The sequence below is a fragment of the Limulus polyphemus genome, unplaced genomic scaffold (genome assembly GCF_000517525.1).
Source record: "Limulus polyphemus unplaced genomic scaffold, Limulus_polyphemus-2.1.2 Scaffold164, whole genome shotgun sequence".
NCBI lineage: Eukaryota > Metazoa > Arthropoda > Merostomata > Xiphosura > Limulidae > Limulus > Limulus polyphemus.
The window spans coordinates 43542-61654 of record NW_013665774.1 but is presented as its reverse complement, the minus strand read 5'-3'; the positions used below and the strand labels follow the sequence as shown (position 1 = coordinate 61654).

Genomic DNA, 18113 nt, shown 5'->3' with positions numbered 1-18113 from the left:
AGCTAGCGCAGATAGCCCTCATGTAGCTTTGTGCTTAATTACAAACTAAACTAATTCTATTAGTTCAGAAACATTTACAAGCAAACAAATGAATAAACATCACAGACAAAACAAAAATGGACCATTCAAGAAAAAATTATCCTTAGTTATTGCGGCATGAAGAGAATATATTATTAACCAAGGTAAATACAATCGTACAATAAAAAAAAACATTAGCAAATTAATCATGATAAAAGTAGAGAGTATTACGATGCTTATTGTTAACTGTATAAAATGAATAACGTAAATACAACCATAGAATAAAACATTAGCACATTAATCATGATAAAAGTAGAGTGCATTGCGATGCTTATTGCTAATGCCCAAAATGTCCTAAGTTTCAACACACTACTCTCAGTGTAGAAGGCGAGAGTCATCATGCTGCTTATTATTAGATAACGAAGAAAATAAAGTCAACAATAGGCATTTGTTATCATTAGGTCCACAGAAAACAGTTAAAAACAGATTATTGTTAGCTTTGAAGCAGAGCAGAGATGAAATGAATTAGATTTGAAGAAGGAGGATGTTGAAATAATTAACTTTTTCCAGTCATTTAGAGAGTAAAAAGTTTGTTAATTTATAAGAAATGTATATTTAGCACATGTGGTATAAAAATGTTATCAACAAATATTTTACCACTCTATATCTTTAATTTTCTTTTAGCTCATACGCAGACATTAATGTATTATCATTTGTTGAAAATATCAATATATTTTTATCATCGCTTTTTTTTGGGGGGGGGATTCATGCTAAGCGATACAAAGGTCCCCTCGCTGTTACTCGGAGTATGTGAAATTGGAGTGCAGTTTAAAAGTATTAAACTATTATTCGCGACTGTACATGTAGTATAAAGTTTAGAAGATTATAAAGGGGCCCCCCTCCGGCTCATCGGTAAATCTGAGGACTTATAACTCTAAACACCGGGTTTCGATACCTGTAATGCGTACAGCACTTATAGCGTTACGACAAAACAGTAAGTTTATAAACATATTTTTGTACTTTATTACACCAGAACACAATTTCTTTCGTGAAATAAAGTCAAACAAAATGAAATGTACGTTTTGAAACATATTTATTGAAAAGATATCCCCACGTTTGTTTACTAACAATGTGTTCTAGACACATTTATTTACTAACGATGTGTTAAACCCACATTTGTTTAATAACGATGTGTTCTAGTTACATTTATTTACTAACAATGTGTTATACCCACATTTATTTTCTAACAATGTGTTTTAGACACATCTATTTTCTAAAAATGTGTTGAGCAGTGACACTCTCTTCATTATTATCTCATTGGCAGTTTTTATAACTGGGCTTCAAATTTCACTTCAGCCATATACACTTTCTGTATTTGAAAATAAAAGAAACAATAGTAAGGGAAAACTTTAGTTAAAACGTCTAGTTTATCTTTAAATGTGTATTTTCGGCTCAGCCTAAAAGAATAATTTTTCTTGGTTAATAACGGAATCAGAATGCTTTTAATGTGAGTAATCGCTTTACGCGTGTAAGTAAAATCATTTTTTCAAAAACGCGAAGGACTCGAAATGCATAAGGAATTGTGCAATGTTATCAATTCGGTCGAAATACCTTCACCACCACTTCACTGACTCTTAATAAGCGCTCCTTGTACAAAACCTAACGAAACGTTCTCGTTTTATTTCAATTTCAAATATTCCTCGTGTAACAGCATATCGTTGTTAAGAAACTCGTTTCATAATATAGGTTATGCATATAGTTATTTATAAAAAACATTCTTCTCAGTTAGCCTAAACGTTTAATCCAATGCAATCTGACGTGTCGGTTTTCCATTAATGTTTTCAATTAAATTGGTATTTGAAATTATTACAAATATATAGAAGTGTTTATTTGGAAATATTTCATGTAAAGCCATAAAGTATCGTATTTATAATTCCTTTTGAAACGATTAGCTTGCGACATGGGTCTTACATGTTTCTGTTTTTCCATAGGTCTTCAGGTTGTACTAAAGTCTATTCTCAAGGCAATGGCTCCTCTTCTTCAGATTGGTCTTCTGGTATTGTTTGCCATCGTTATTTTTGCCATTATTGGCCTTGAATTTTACAGTGGTGCTCTTCATAAAACGTGTTACAGCATAGAAGATAGAAGTAAGTATCTCTGTAATACAGTTTACAGTAAAACATAAATCATGCAGTGGTAATAACAAATGCTTTCTGCGTAGTCCTCGAACAGAAACGTGACTATTTTGATTTTTTAGAGAGACGTGTTTTTTTTTCAATTAATTTTGTTTTGTTTTTACTTTATTTCTAAAATATCTTAGATTGAATATGAATCCCGTTTGTTCGTTGTCTTTTTAATGTCTAGATATGTTCTGATATTGAATAGCTCGGTATGTCATCTTGCACACATTCTGTCCACTTTTCTTTAATTTTGGAATAGTCTGATTAGGTATAACTATATTCTTTAAGTACTTATTTTTTCGAATTTTCTGTTAAACAGTTTTTATCTACGTGAACGACAAAGATTTAAAACATTTATATTTATTTGACCATGAAGAGCTAAGATAATATATTTACCTGAACGCGAGGAGCTAAGATTATTTATTTGAAAATGAAGAGCTAAATAACATTCCTTTACCCGAAAATGAAGATACTTTATTTGTTTTGAACATGAGATGCTAAGACATGTTTTTGTGTTTGAACATGAAGAGTTAAGATACTTTCTGTATTTGAACTTAAAAAGTTTCTTATTACAGATATTAAACCAGTATCATGCGATCACCTCGAATTGGGCAGAAGAAAAAAAAAAAGAGACAAATTAACAAAATAAAAATGGACGCTATTCTTTCTTTTTGAGTGCATTAATCTTAAACTTCACTGCAGAATATAAATTGGAAATAAATTCAAGTGACATGCGCAATGTAACGAAATTATCTTGATTTGGTATGTTTAGAATATCGCACTAGCCGTCCATAATTTAGCAGTGATAGCTAAAGGGAAGGCAGCAAGTTCACTGCCAACTGTTGGGCTACACTTTTACCAACAAATAATGGGATTGGCCGTCACATTATAACGTCCACACTGCTGAAAGGCAGAGCATGTTCGATGACGCGGATATTAAGTGATCTAAACTAGTAGAATGAAATATTTGATTCTGATTAAAAGCTTTATATACAAGCGCTAACTCAACTAGTATTTTTTACTTTGCAATTTCCACAAATAATTTGTCCTTTTTTTTAGTCATTCTGTGTTGTTTGTTGTCAGTGATTGGGTGGAATGTTTACTTAGTTGTTAGAATAAAAACTGAAACTCTTATTGTTTATGACATTATCCTTCAAACTTTATCCTAACTTAAAAAGTATAGAAAAAAGGATATATCTGGGGTATCTACACTGCACGATAACTCTGATAATAAACTGAGAGAGAGAGAATAATTAAGCATTGTCCTATAGAGGGTGTTGTGTCAAAAAGTCTGGAAAATATAAAATGATGATTATTTTACATATTGTTTACAAATGGGATTACCACAGTGTCACAAGTACGATAGTTTTTCCATTGAAAATATTAACTTATCTTTATGAATTTTGTGTATTTCTTTAGTAGTAAAATTATAGTTTGTATGAAATCTGTAAAATTTGTACTATTGTTGACTAACATAGAAGTAGTGGTCATACATTACGTCCAGACGAGTTTTTTTTTTTTTGTTAATGTTTAGACTGATTATTCGTTATTATTTTGTAAATTGTTAACAAGTTCACATAGGATCTCTCCTTCAACCAGAATTGTCTTGGTGACAGGAATCGCTCGTCAAAAATCTGGGAGTTATCTGATTTTGTTTATATAATGTAGTAGATTATAGAATATGGCGATTACAATTTACAGTTTCAAAATCGGACAAAAATTGACCAAGTTATGAGTGACCGCATAATCAGCAGAAACGCCATTGTTGTTTAACCAACAGGTCTACTACATGAGTCTTCTTCTTCTTATGTCGTTGCATCTGTTTTGCAGACCAGAATCCAATACATCTCTGCCAGGTAGCTTCAAACTCCGCTAACCGTGGCTAAAAATTTGATACCCTTCGATGTATTCCGAAGCCTTGCATGGCCAGGTGGCTAGGGCGCTCGACTCGCCATCTGCGGGTTCGAATCCAAGTCCCATCAAACATGCTCGCTCTTTCAGCCGGTCAATCGCACTATTCGTTGGCAAAAGAGTAGCCCAAGAGTTGGCGGTGGGTGATGATGTCTAGTTGTCTTCCCTCTAGTCTTACGCTGTTAAATTAGAGACGGCTAACGCAGATAACCCTCGTGTAGCTTTGCGCGAAATTCAAAACAAACAAGCAAGGTTCCGAAATGTCCGAATTGTAACCTATGTAACCGATGCGGATACGATTCGGATTATAACTTTTTACATCCCTTGTTAAAGCAAATCCATTTATCAAGCCCAAAGATGCTGTGGCGACACTCAAAAATGGGTTTGGTGCTGACAAGGACAGTAGTGATAGCAGTAGTAGTAGACTTTCGCTAGATGAGACGATCAAGAACAAGTTCTCCAACTTCAAATAGACAATGAAGAAAGGTTGTATAAGTTGGTAAAGTGGTTGTGTCGTTGTTGGTAAAGTAGTTGTATAAGTTGGTAAAGATGTTGTGTCGTTGTTGGTAAAGTGGTTGTATAAGTTGGTCAAATGGTTGTATAAGTTGGTAAAGTGGTTGTGTCACTGTTGGTAAAGTAGTTGTATAAGTTGGTAAAGAGGTTGTGTCGTTGTTGGTAAAGTAGTTGTATAAGTTGGTCAAATGGTTGTATAAGTTGGTAAAGTGGTTGTGTCGTTGTTGGTAAAGTAGTTGTATAAGTTGGTCAAATGGTTGTATAAGTTGGTAGAGTGGTTGTGTCACTGTTGGTAAAGTGGTGCGGTCCTTTCTAAACCCTTTGTATCTTTGACTGCTCATAACTCTTGAATGAAATACGTTACCATCATATAGATTGTATATTTGGGGGCAGCAAATCCGGGACTTTCCAACGGTGTGTGCTAACCTGCCCAAGGAACAATTATCGCAATTTCTTAGTCTTTAACATACCACCCAAAACGTTACTTCGCCCCTGGCTGAGGGAGAGATCCTGTGTTAAAAACAAGATGTATATAAAAGTAGACTGAAATAAGCAAATATACTTATGAACATGTTATATAATAATTTATAGATTCGTAGCTTCTTAATAAGGCTAGTCTCTTATATCTACATCGACTTTCTTATGAGGTCCTGACTTCACTTTTTTTCTGTCTTTAAAGCGGAGATAGTTACAGAGGGAGAACAGGAAGTCCCCTGCTACCAGACTCCTGATCCAGCTAACGCTCCTTTCGGCGCCCATACATGTGCCATCGATGTTGCCTCATGTCTGGAGGGTTGGATTGGCCCAAATTATGGGATCACCAGCTTTGACAATATCTTCTTTGCTATGTTAACTGTTTTCCAGTGTATTACACAAGAAGGTTGGACGTCCATTTTATACTGGGTAAAGTATATTCACTCACGTGGACCACAAAAAAAATCTTGCGATTACTTAAATAAAACGTTAACAGCAACAACAAAGGAAGGTGGACTGTTCCATACCGTCTTTTAATAGCAAAACAACGTATTTTTGTTATAGATTTACCTATGTGAAATGTTAAGGTGTTAAACGTTGGACAAGTTATTTTTAAATTGATAATATATATCATGCTATGAAATATCAAAGTTGAAATGACAGTAAATCTATTTAGATGCAATGAGAGTCACTTCATTTTTTCGGTTTTGCTATTGAAGCCCCTCGTAATATTATGCACGAAACTCGAGTTGAATTGCTATTGGTCGTTTCAATTATATTTCTTTGCGTGTAATCCAACTATCTCTCTGCTTCATTGCTTATTTTCCTTTACAGACCAATGATGCGTTAGGAAGTACATTCAATTGGATCTATTTCGTGCCTCTCATCATACTCGGGTCGTTTTTTATGCTCAACTTAGTTCTTGGTGTTCTCAGTGGGTGAGTAAAACATTCTGTATTTTAATGAACTTCGGAAACATTTATTAAATTTCGCGGATTATTGTATTCGTTTTACTTTTATACCCTTTCGGTGACTTTAACATCAAGGGATTTTAATATAATATTAGCAGTTTTAATGATGTAACTAAATTAGTTAGGCGATGAGATGTATATATAAACATATATATTTGAAATTTAATTACTTATTCTCTCTCTACTTATTTCAGTACATCCATCAATGAATGTTTACAGACAATTATAATTCATTTAGGAAAATACTTAATGTTTTCTGCCAGGAAATGTATAATAAAATACAGCAAACTTCATAATTTCGATGATCTTATTACTTTAACAATCATTCTGCTATAGTTGCTTAGAGAACCAGGTAGGTAGCTAACATGACTTGACGGGTACTAGACTTTACTTGCAAGACATTTCAGTCTCGCATTCAATCCACGAACATTATGTATGTGATTGATCCTGTTCCCAGTGGCTCAGCGGTAAGTCTGACGGCTTATAATGTTAAAAATTGAGTTTTGATACCCGCGGAGGGAAGAACACGGATACCCCATTATGTATCTTTGTGCTTAACAAACTGAATCCTGAAAGAAGTGCCCCCCCCCCGGCGGCTCAACGGCTGTGTATAGCTTTGTGCTTAACAAGAAACAAACAAAATGATTCCTTCATTATCAATATTAATGTCTCACGGTACGTCTGAGGCCTTGTAACACTAAAAGTCGGTAGGCAGAACACAGATAGCCTACAGTTTTGGTATAAAATAATTTAAAATTGTATACGAAGAAGGGCTAGATAGTTTATTCAAGTTTTCTCTGCTTTCGCAACAGCTGTCACATTATTTATATATGGCTTTCAAAAATTATATATTGATAATTCGAATAATAAAAGCTTTTTACTCTTGACTCAGAGAGTTTTCCAACGAACGTAGGCGATGTGAGAACAAGAAAAACTTTCGAAAAGCTCGCAGAAAGCAACTCTTTATCACCGATATGAATGGCTACTTTACCTGGATTTGTCAAGCAGGTGGGTTTTGCACGTAAGCCCTACTTTGTGAATCCAGCCACGCTACCAGAGCTATCCAATAAAACTACGATATATCAAGCATTGCAGAAAGTCTTAACACGTAGTAAATAGTTGGTTTGTTCGTTCCAAAGTTTCAAATATTTACCAAATGCTTTGCTTTTGCTACATGTGACACGCTTAGTTCATTTACCTTATTAAACTTGACAGATGATGATCATAGCAGGCTATATTTCCACTAACCTATTAGTTTACCTTTGATAAGAATCTATTAAAGCTTCTTTAGGCTGCCACTAGTGCAGGATAAACTATCAAAACACCTTCCATAAATAATTAATCAACCTATTTCTCCACTCCTCCAGGAAACTTCCTGAATGTGTAAATGTATTGACTAACTATTGTTTGCATTTTAATCGCAATTTGTCAACTATTAGGCTTGGCATGGTCTGGTGCAATCTTCGTGTCGCGAGTTCGAATCTCATCCCCGAACATGCTCTCCCTTTTGACTGTGGGGCGTTATAATGTTATAATAGAGCTATTCGATTAGAGTAGCTTAAAAGTTGTCGGCGGGTGGTGTTCACTAGCTGCTTTCCCTTTATCCTATCACTTCTAAAGTGGCTACCGCAAATGGACCTCTAGTAGCTTTGGGCAAAATTCAACTAATAAATAAACAAAATTTTCCTCTATTCCAACAACATGTTGCCACGAGAGAAAAAAAAGAAGAGACATCCATTCACATGAGATGAAAGGCATTGTTCGGAGGTTTGGTAATTAATGTAAGACTTGCCATGGAGTGATATAATACGGATTATGCTTCTCTTGTGATTTCAATTTTTTTAAAATTACCTGGAGACAATGGTGAAAGGTAGGAACACATAATTTAAGTATTTTACATGGCTTTCAGTAATCTTTTCCTACTCGCAGTTACGAAATGCGTTGAAAAGAGATAAGAAGCATTGATTTTAGATTACGGAAACGTTTGTCCATGAACAAACTCTACATCAAAAATAGAGAACATTTCAGCAGCGCCTTAAGTCATGCCTTGTGAACAGTTGCCACCTGGTGACTTACTAAAGAAGCTAAAAGTTTACTAAATACAAAAGAAATGTAACAGGTTTCAAGTAATTTGTTTTTAACTAAGAATGTTTTATACCATTATTCAACACTTAAATTTGTTTTCTTCAAATCAACTTATGGTGCAAGAATTTGTTTTTCAACAGTTTCACTGGAGTGAACAATAATTTTAATATGTTCAAAATCCTTCTCCACCTAGTACTATCTTATAAATATTATTAATTTCAGCTTGAAATTGTCTATGTTTATTTAAAACGCCAAAAGCTCTAAGCCACTGGTTGCAAGAAGTACAAACGAGAACGCAGACATTACTTTACAATTAAATAAAAACTACTGTATTTCCAATTTTACGTACCTGAGGAAATTATAATATTCCAATATCCAACTTACATACTAAATTTACTTGTTGATTAGCTACGAATGTCTCGTGTGGTTTCGTCTCTCAACATGTTTATCTTTTTACTCACAAAGACTTGTAATATTTTTCTGTTATTTTTGCCTACAGTTCTGACAAAGTTATATATATATATCATTTTTTCTTATCAAAATGAAACCATGAAACTGTTGTCTCACTGTGTTGAAAACAAAACAATAAACAACAACCTTCAAATCCAAGCTTTTCTAGACAGTTGTAATAGTGAATTTCCTTGCCCCTGTCCGGTAGTTTCCTTGCTGTTGTCACTGCTTTTCCTCGCTTTCAGAGAATTTGCAAAAGAAAGAGAAAGAGTAGAAAACAGGCAAGCCTTTCTAAAGCTTAGACGCCAACAACAATTAGAAAGGGAGCTAAATGGATATGTAGAATGGATTTGTAAGGCAGGTAAGGGACATTGTTATGTCTTAAATGTTACCTTTAAATACGTACAGTGGCCAAGGAGTAAATTACAGTGATATTAAAATAGATGTGAATAAATCAAAATTAATGTGAAAAGCACAAAAATAACTATAAAAGTATGCTGTCCTCCTCCTTATCGTGATCTTATCAAAGTATTTGTAAGCTAATGATTTATAATTATTACATGTAATTTACTTTTGGATCACCCTCTACTTTCCAATTACTGGATTAATTTTTTGTTTACGAAATATTAGATAAAGATTAAAACATTTGTTGATTTGTTGTTTATATTTCAGGGATTTTTTAGAATTTATTTTTTCAGAAAAGTTTTCTCTTCTCTTTTTCATTGTAATCTAAAAGTCTGTGTTTAGTCCGATAACAGGTGAACTTGACAAATTATGGTTTTTAAGTGACCGTATGTTTTTTATTAATTTATTTAAAAATAAATAGTAAGGCATAAAGGGAATTTAGATAGAAGAGTATATTTCACATATTTTTAGCCAGATCCCGTTTCTTTCAAATATAATCCTTCTTTCTGTAATATATTTGATGCCAATATAATTCAAACAATTTTGTATTAATACTTGATATATTGTATTGCTTTTAGTTAGTATAAATAATATCTCTATAATATTCTTATCATTTGTATGATATAAATTGTTAAGTAACTTATGGAAATATTTCTAAGTGGTATTTAACTCAACATAGAGTAACAAATGCTCATTTTACTTTAGAGCTGGTTTAATATTAAGATAAAGTGCTCCAAATTGGATTATCTTGGATTACCCCTTTCAATATTTCGGTATTCAGCAAATAATAATGTTTAAATATTTTAATGTTGAAACGTTTAATAACAGTGATAGCACCTAATGTTAATTGTGCACCTGATAAACAACAGTAACGTGCATAGGATATTAAAACGCAGGGGATCTTTGACAAAAATGGGCACTTTTCAAACATCGTAAGGCAAGACTTTTTGTAGGTGCTACGGGAGACTACAGGGATTGTGGGTTGCCTCTGGTACACATAGGGTAGAAAGCCATGAAAAGCGAACGGATAATCTTTTATTCCTATTTAATCGGTTTTATAAACTCTTTTAAAATCTCAACATAAACGGTGAATTATTGTGTATTAACAGTTAATACCATATCATATTTAATATATTTTGTGCTTTAAAGCTCTACAAGCCCTGTGTTCCATTCATTTTAAAGCTATAATATTTTTTACTAACTCGCAACAAGCAAGGTTTGGAATCGGGCGTGTGTTTCAGTAGTCTTTGGTCATTCTTTTATGAATGAGAAAAGCATACTTTGATGCATTACAGGAGGAAGACATGGGTCGAGCCCACCAGCCATTCCACTGTGCTTGTCACTGACAAACAAAGTAACTTATTATAAGAACTCCCATCATGCTACATCAAACCTCCCTCTGGCCAAACAACAATACAGATATCTGGTTTAGAAAATATAGCTTACAATATATTTTAAGTGTTCCTAACAATGAAGCCTATTATTAGAACATCTTATTAAAAGGAAATTAGCTATATGGATTGGGACCAAAACTGAACTGAAGTACTTAGCATTATACATCAATAGACCAGAAAACTAAAAAAAACAAAACAACAACAACCAAAAATATTGTCCTGAATAAAACCATCAGTTGGGAATACTCGCTGTTAACGATATCTTCGGCCATAAGATAACATAATTTCTTCCTATAATTATATTATATTTCGACATCGATTCAGAACGAAAGTGTTTCATGGTACAATGAGGTGTATAGTGATAAAAGTCTACAGCATCACAGAAAAGTTTTCTGGATCACTTTCAAAAATACGTATTGTTAGCGATAAGTGCAAAACACAATGTATAGTACTTAAAATTAAACATAAATCTGCACATTTTTGGAACTTTGATAAAAAGACTCCGATAATAGTCTTGGAACTTTTACATGCCCTTCTCGGTCACTTGGTGTCTCACAAAAATTCGTTCCAACGTGCTATTACACAGTTTTTAAAATTTCTTCAGTTCATATATTATTTTCTGTTTTATAGATGTGTTTGAATAATTTCTAGTTTATAGGGGTGGTCGAAGTATCTTTTATGTTCTGCGATCCTTGTGTTGATATTTTTTTTTCGTTTGACCAAGGTAAACTCTTTCCCACGACTGATCTAGAATTATACAACTAATGAAAAGAATAGCAAAAATTAAATATGATGTAGGAATGGCAATGCCAAAACGTACAGAAACAATGTAAGGATGAATACATAAAACCATATAAAATCACTACAAATGTAGCCAAATCTTTCCAATAATAACTTTTATCTACAACTAAATGGTGACTTCCTGTCAGTCGCATGAATTCGGGTTTGAATAAAAGCATTTAAACTGAACACTGTTATACAGTCTTACAGTGGCTATACCATAAGCTTGTAAGGTTGACTCAGTACTTTCTGGCTACTCATATAGTGATTTTTGTATGGTTTTGTGTATTCATCCCTACCTTGTTTCTGTATTTTTGGCATTGCCATCCCTACATCATACTTAATTTTTGCAACATTTTGTTATTACCGTGCTTAGTGATAAACGCCTTGTTTTCTACCTTGTTCTTATTTCTTATTTTAAGTTATTTTAATAGTGTTGGTACGCTTGTAACTAACAATAACTTTAATCGTTAGAATCTTCTGTGTAGTTTTTAAGTTACCACTGTAGTTGAAATAAAGTGGTGGGTTTTTTTCTGGCTTTTAGATGTGCGTTTTTAATCAAATTTACTTGATCAAATAATTCTTTCACAATATATAAGGTGGTTTTTTATTCTAATATTAGACGACTACTTATTCTATTGATTTTCAAAAACGTAGAGATAGAAGTGAACTTCTAACCATTTTGTGTGGCATAAAGGAAAACAAAATGGATATAGTTTCACGAGTTCGGTTTTCGGTAGGTCGAAAGGAAAGGACTCGAGTCCAGTTCGGTTGTATATGTATGCCCAAGAAAAAGAACGAATTCTTTTTTCTTTCGCTAATTCAATTTTAAATTTTGTAAAAATGGTTTAGATTGAAAATCTAACTCATTGAAAGACAAGATGGAAAATCAATTTTATTTATTGGTCCAAACTGAAAAAAGATGACAACATCTACACATGACAACAATCGAATCTTCATGTTGTTAATGAAAGTAATTCAGTTTCAAAATATTCCAGGAAAATGTTAGATAGTAATGGTGATAGTGAGTTTTCCGTTGTACTGTATTTCTGTCGGTAATACGGTCCTAAATATGAGTGCACATTGTTAACAATAGAAATTTCAATTAGCGAAATGAATGTTTCAACCGGAACTTGAAACATTACGTTAAGACTATCTGATCATTTTTTCATTACTTAGATCAAGACTGTTCTTTTTTATTTGCAAAATTCTCATTTTTTAAATATTTCTTCAAGGAAAGTTGCTAAATGTTTTGTCAACCATATGGATAATAAATATATTGTAGCATCCAATTTGAAATGACAACTCTAAGAGTCATAGTTCCTAAAAGGTATGGATTTTAGTTTAATTTAGAACTTCTATTATTTGTTATTAATAATTATCGATATATATCTGTAAAACATGTTATAGAATAACATGTTTACTCTAAACATTATCATGTAATTATTTTTTTTACTGAATAATTACTGTCAGTACAAACGAAGTAAAGTTTACAAATGATTTTAACCAAGTAGGGAAAAATATGGTAAAACTGCCACCTTGACTTTGAATGGATTTTTTACCAATTAAGATGATCGTCATGAAAAAACAAAAGGTTTTAAAATGAGCTTTTTGTAATTATAAATGTCATTTCTAATCGAAACAAGAACTGCACATAGACTAATTTAGATATTGGAAAAATACTTATCGTGGTTGTGGGCCGTTTTACCTATAAGGTTGGATAAAACGGCCCCACAAGATGGGATAAAATGGCCACAATATAATTCATAACAGATACAATTAAAATAAATGATGCATTTAGACAGCATTTATATGACTTAAAACCGTCATTTAAATGCTCCAGGCAGAGCGCCTTGGGCACAGTTTAGAACGCGAATATTGGACATTGATAAAAAAATTTCATGGGTACTAATGTGGGATAAGACACTCATTGTAATGCTATCGCACGTTACAAAAAAAAACAACAAAAAATCAGTGAACTTGAAATGTGTTTATTTTACGGAGTTTCCAGCTGCCTCTAACTCCTCGCTGTTTGAAATCAACAATGTGAAATTCTCTGAAATACTTACTTTGTAACTTCAAAAAATTCAAAATGCCTGCTTTAAATTAAATTTGTTTAATAAAATGAAGTCGCGTTTTGATCATTCGCGCCTGTCTTCCATTGTGTTTATTCACAGGATAACATAAGCAATAGTTACATATAATTCATTCAGATGGTAGCACTTCATAACTGATGATATACAGAGGTGGCCGTCTTACCTCACTTCTCGTCATTCTATCTAGCAGTGTTTAGTGTTCACCATTTTGCGGTTATCTAAACCACAAAGAATCACTGAAGAGTTTAAATGACGTATTTGTAACGTAGCCATAAGTCTGTAGTATAATAACAATAAGGTACAGCAAGTCTTATTTTGAAAAATTTGTAAAAAGTTTTCCAAAGAATTAGATTAGTTACTTGCATACGAGGATTAATACACATGAATTAGTTAAAGTAATAGCAAAGCTTACCTGCTTAACCCCAATAGGCTCATTCTGTATGCCTGATATTATTAGTTTGTGAGAAGGTATTGGGTTTAGTAAACTAATAACTCGATGTAATTTCTTGTGACATTCAGTTTGATCCTAAAAAAGCAGGTACAATCAAAACTGCATAAAGAACACGTTGAAAATCTCGAGAGCTAGAGGTCTTTAATAACATAAAACTTCCTTTTTTCCCCCTGCAGAAGGTTTTACTATTTCATACATCGGGCTGAGGAACGAAAGGTCTAAAGTTCGAGGCATAATGATGCCCGAACATGCTCTATATTTTCTGCTGTTGACGCTTTTTCTAAAGTGATAGTCAATCTCATTAATGCAGATCAAATAAATGAGTTCTTGTAGTGTAAGGTGTTGTTTGTTTGTTGCCTTCCCTAGGGTTAGTATTTCAAATTAGGGACTGCTATATCTGAACCCAATCATTACGTGCCGTTCAGGTTGAAAATTCCAATTTCCGAAAAAGCGTGTGTTATCGGGTTTCTTATTGTGTTAGTGGAACTGATTCTTTAGAAAAAAGTATTTATTAAAGATAATCATGCCTTCCATCAGTTTACATGTAGGCCACGTTTACTGCGGGAAATTAATATATAAAATAACGGTGCCCAGCTCCGCAATAATAAGGCTTTTAAACAGATTAAAACATTTCATGTGAAAGTATTTTATCCAATATTATAACAAACACTATAGAATAGCTATTACATGGCACTACTAAGTTTACTGATTAACACGATACAAAGCTACAATAGTAACAATTTCGTAACATGTACGAAATATTACCATATTTAATAACATTCCTATTTTTTACTCGTATATACTATTTTCACAATTTAAATAGTTCACAGAGATGGTGTAATGAACATTTAAATAAATGTTTCTAGTATTAATGTTTTGAATTATGGCACCAAAGCGAACCGGCAGATAATTGTGCTTCATTATTTATTGGTATCCTGGCGGAGTAAACCATTATTATTGTTTTGAAAATGTAAAAATTTGTACTCAGTAACGTTAAATATGGCATCTTATTGTCACACATTGCAATGTTACTATAGGTGTCAAATAAACCACTTTCGTCACGAGTAGTCTTCGATAACAATATAGTGAAACGTAATTTTTAATGGCACGTAATATTCCATTGTTTCCTTAGTAGGATTCTTGTAAGTGGCCTTTGATTTTTCAGTATTTACTTTAAAAGGACTTGAATAAATGCACGCTCGGGTTTCATCTGTCCTAAAAAGATAACTCTCAGAGCTATTAAAGAAAAATATTGATGAAATTTTTTTCGTTAGAAGTCTAACAATAATTCAGAATTTGATGTTATTGTATTATTGACTAGCCTGTCACATCAAATCGGTTATTAACTTAATATAAAGTATGTCAACAAGGGCCGAGTTTCTAGCCTACGAAATAATCGTCAAAACTAAACGTACGATGTTATATGTAAAACTGTGTCTGATAAGTAAGATGACAGTCTATAAATGTGTGTTGGCTTACTTGTTTTCCTGACTTTTATGCATATATTTATAACACATAAAATTATTCACTGTATCCCAACTGGTATCTATAATTCGTAAAAGTATTAAATATACATCTCTGCTGGCCATCTCAATCCAAGGTGTACTGGTGCGAATACAATAATATAGAAGAATGAAATAATGGCCTTCTTGTTTAATTAATTTAAGAATGTGACCCTTGCCTACATGCCTACTGTAAAATGTGCTCTTATTGTATTTTTGAATTAATTAATCACTTCAATATGTTCCTCACTAAACATTGCTTTCTTGTTTGTTTCTTATGATAAATTTAAGGTATTTTTTTATTCCATTACACATGCCTGCGAATTTAAACTTCATAAAAGTTTTTTGGGTTTTAATAACGGAGTTTCCATAATTCAGCTACGCAGATTTTGAAAATAATATTCTTTTTACACCAATCACGTACGGATTTTTTGCAAATCGGGAAGGAAAAAAACTCTTACTTTTTTCAAATTATTACTTCGTTTACCACAATGAACATTTTTCATTATTATGTTTATTAACAAAATATAAATAAACTGAAGTAAGGGGAAAAACATTGTTGTCAAACGAATATGCATCCTCATTCAACCTGTTTTTGTTTTGTGAAATATACGTGTTTTAATCTCAAACTACGTTGTGTGATATTTTCTTTTATGTGTTACATTATGACGTTTTATGAAAAATCTGTATGTGATGGAGAAAAAAGAATATCATTTTCGGATTCAACGTACAGGAATTATTGTAGAACATGTTAAAAATTTTAAGACAATAAAACCATCGCAGGCCTGTGTTATCGCTTTAGATAGTATTGAACCGCTTCGTGTAAATAACTGTAGTGTCGTTGATATTTTTTTTGTACTTAAATCAACCCAATTAGAAATACACTCATGAAATCTTATAATGGTTTAAGTCTGTAATCTCCCCAAATCAGCAACTCCACTTCAACATCAGTTGATGGCAATCATATTATTCAACTTATAGAACATCATTTAACTAGATTTGTGGAAAGATTTCTGATATAAGTTTGTCCTTTCTGTCGTGTGTTTCAGACGATGCAACATCCGATACGACACTCATTATTTTAATGCACAGCTTGTCAGCGTCACGGATTTTGATCATTAAGCCAACACAGTCAATTTATTTGTTATTAACTGGTGATTTCAATAATTTTGTTTCGATTTAAACTTGTTCTTTACATCGAACTTTTTTTTAGTTAGCCGTCTGCAGGTTTATTACAAAACTAGGACACATAAACTCGCATATTTTATCAAGTTGTTTCACTTGTCCTGGGCCCGGCATGATCAGGTGGTTAGGGCAATCTGTAGGTTGCGGGTTCGAATCCCCGTCTCACCAAACATGCTCGCCGTGGGGGGCGTTATAATGTTACGGTCTATTCCACGAGTCGTTGGAAAAAGAGTAGCCCAAGAGTTGGCGGTGGGTGGTGATTGACTAGCTCCTTCCCTCTAGTCTTACACTGCTAAATTAAGGACGGCTAGCGCAGATAGCCCTCGGGTAACTTTGCGCGAAATCCATAACAAACAAACAAACCCTTGTCCTGAACCCAGTTATTTTAATATAGTTGATATTCTAAGATGTGTGTAAATAATCCAACTCGTGTGTCATATTATTTAGAATTTTTAGACTATTTTTAGATCCTGATGAGTTTTTATGTATAAATGAATTTGACTTCAATATTTATAAAGATTATTCTTCAGAATTGTATAGGCAGAAAATAACTAATAGATCACTATCGAACATTTCGTCTAAAATATATTTTTCCTTTAGAAAAAAGTAACATAGTGTTTTAAAAATTAAAACTGAAAAAAGAAAAAAGTTATTCAAAGCGATTAAACAGTTATAATAAAATTTTCATTGTGGCTCAGAGGAAGTAATATTGGCCGAAGAACGAACAACAGAAGAAGAGAAAATGCACATAATAGAAGGTAACTGCTCAAATTTATTAGTTTGATTAACTCTAATTGTCGTGAAAGATAAATTATGTAACTGCTCAAAGTTATTAATTTGATTAACTCTAATTGTCGTGAAAGATAAATTATGTAACTGCTCAAATTTATTAGTTTGATTAACTCTAATTGTCGTGAAAGATAAATTATGTAACTGCTCAAATTTATTAGTTTGATTAACTCTAATTGTCGTGAAAGATAAATTATGTAACTGCTCAAATTTATTAGTTTGATTAACTTTAATTGTCGTGGAAGATAAATTATGTCTGTAGATATACATATTTAATTGTAAGCCATTGATTTGGCGGAAGAGCTTTGAACGTAATATTTTGATTCATATAGATTTAATAGATTAAATAGAAACCACACCCCGAACAGTGAAGTCTTTTCTGCTTCAAACGTTACGAAGATAAAGTCTAACTGTAAAATGCTTTAATACCGTTTCGACACAGAAAGTTCTTAGATAGCATGGCTTCGTTTTTGTTATTTTTTAACAAAAAGAACCTATGACAAACTCAAGATGGAAAAACCGTTCACAAAGCACTGAAGGCAGAACAAAAGTATCTAGTTGACAGAAAAACAACACATTATAATATATAGTTTTAAAATAAATAACATGTACAGACATTGATGAAATTTTATATTCTCGCCTTTCATCCATACTCACCGGTAAATTACATGTTTTTTTCTGATCCGTGATCAGCAGCCAAACAACATGTTCTCCCTTCTTCACCATGATCATCAGTACAACATGTTCTCCATTCTAGTCCATGATCATCAGTATAACAACATGTCCTCCTTTCTCTTCCATGATCATCAGTATAACAACATGTTAACCCTTCTCGTCCATGATCATCAGTACAACAACGTGTTCATCCTTGTCGTCCATGATTATCAATAAACAACATGTTCTCCCTTC

At 32.8% G+C, this 18113-nt stretch overlaps 1 protein-coding gene across 1 annotated transcript in view; it reads left to right on the top strand.

Moving 5' to 3' along the window:
* Positions 1-18113, top strand: part of LOC106477240 (voltage-dependent calcium channel type A subunit alpha-1-like) — a gene marked incomplete at its 3' end in the record, with an annotated part of 233638 nt that overhangs the window by 176283 nt on the left and 39242 nt on the right. Inside the window, exons 7-11 of the mRNA XM_022381457.1 lie at positions 2010-2165; positions 5302-5525; positions 5931-6034; positions 8848-8963; positions 17114-17173. Coding sequence (XP_022237165.1) covers positions 2010-2165; positions 5302-5525; positions 5931-6034; positions 8848-8963; positions 17114-17173 — 660 coding nt within the window. The remainder of the gene's footprint in view (positions 1-2009; positions 2166-5301; positions 5526-5930; positions 6035-8847; positions 8964-17113; positions 17174-18113) is intronic.